This window comes from Belonocnema kinseyi, chromosome 3, assembly GCF_010883055.1.
Source record: "Belonocnema kinseyi isolate 2016_QV_RU_SX_M_011 chromosome 3, B_treatae_v1, whole genome shotgun sequence".
Lineage (NCBI taxonomy): Eukaryota > Metazoa > Arthropoda > Insecta > Hymenoptera > Cynipidae > Belonocnema > Belonocnema kinseyi.
In genome coordinates, this window is record NC_046659.1 from 38,786,551 (window position 1) to 38,787,801 (window position 1,251).

At 39.2% G+C, this 1,251-nt stretch overlaps 1 protein-coding gene across 1 annotated transcript; it reads right to left on the reverse strand.

Moving 5' to 3' along the window:
- Window positions 1-388: 388 nt before the first annotated feature.
- On the reverse strand, window positions 389-1,060 carry LOC117169789. The gene has a single exon (XM_033356295.1). It carries the CDS (start codon window positions 1,058-1,060, stop codon window positions 389-391), a length of 672 nt encoding a protein of 223 aa, XP_033212186.1.
- Between the last annotated feature and the right edge of the window lie 191 nt (window positions 1,061-1,251).

Below are 1,251 nucleotides of genomic sequence, written 5' to 3' on the forward strand. Positions count from 1 at the left end.
TAATAAACAATACAAACTCTGAAAGAATAATAAATTTGAATGATCTAGCAATAGAATACAATAAAATTCAATCAGATAATTGCGTAGTTTGTTAGAAAGGATATAGGAACCACCTATAAAAAGAACAATATTCAATAAATTGTATGCATAATTAACAATAATTAGAAAGATGAAATTATCAAATGACATCGATCGGCAGTGGAGATAGATTTTTGATACTGCGCTTATAAATACCTTGCGCAGTTCGAACTGTTACTACGCGTACAATTTTATCGGGACCTGGATTAGTAGCGATTATACGACCAAGATTCCATCGCATAGGAGGTAATTTATCATCGCGAATGGTTACGAGGCTGCCGATCTGAATGTCCGTGGTGGATCCTTTATGCTATTTTTTGCGTACAGTCATCTCGTGGAGATAATCTCTTTTCCACCGAGCCCAAAAGTGCTGGGACCAGGAAAAGTGACCAGGAGTAAGAGCGATAAAGTCGTTAGGATCGGAAGGCACAGGTGTTATAGGTCTAGAGTTCAGAATGCCCTCTACTTCGGTTGCGAATGTCGTGAATTCTTCATAGGTTAAAACTCTTCCATCGATGGCACGCGTAAAATGATGTTTAAAAGATTTGACTGCGGCTTCCCAGAGTCCGCCAAAATGAGGTGAACGCGGGGGAATGAAATGCCAAGCAACTCGATCGCGATTAGCAAGATGCTGGGCGATTTCGTCGATATTTCTTTGATTTTTCAGAAATTGATAAAGCTCATCGATTTCGCGTTTTGCACCCTTGAAGTTAGTAGCGTTATCTGAATATAGATCAGAGCTTTTTCTGCGTCTAGCAAAGAATGTCCTTAGGCAAGCTAAAAAGGCTTCGGAAGTCAGGTCGCTGACAATTTCTATGTGCACTGCCTTGGTGACGAAACAAACGAAAACAGCTGCATAGATTTTTACTTTCACACGATTTCGATATTTTTTCTTTTTGATAAAAAATGGTCCACAAAAGTCTATGCCTGCATGTTTAAATGGTCTTTCGAAGAGAGTCCGATCTTTGGGCAGATCTCCCATGATATAAGTGGGAAATTGTGATTTAGCACGAAAACAAGTGACGCATTTTCGAATAATGTTTCTGACGACATTTCTACCGTCAACAATCTAATAATTGTCGCGAATAATATTAAGCGTCGCTTGTGTTCCTGCGTGAAGAAGCTGTAAATGTTGATCGCGGACGATAAGATTCGTTAAGTGATGATATTTTG

Bases quoted from the DNA above. Each gene is read 5' to 3' on its own strand.
- LOC117169789 (XM_033356295.1), bottom strand. From the start codon at position 1,060: ATGGGAGATCTGCCCAAAGATCGGACTCTCTTCGAAAGACCATTTAAA.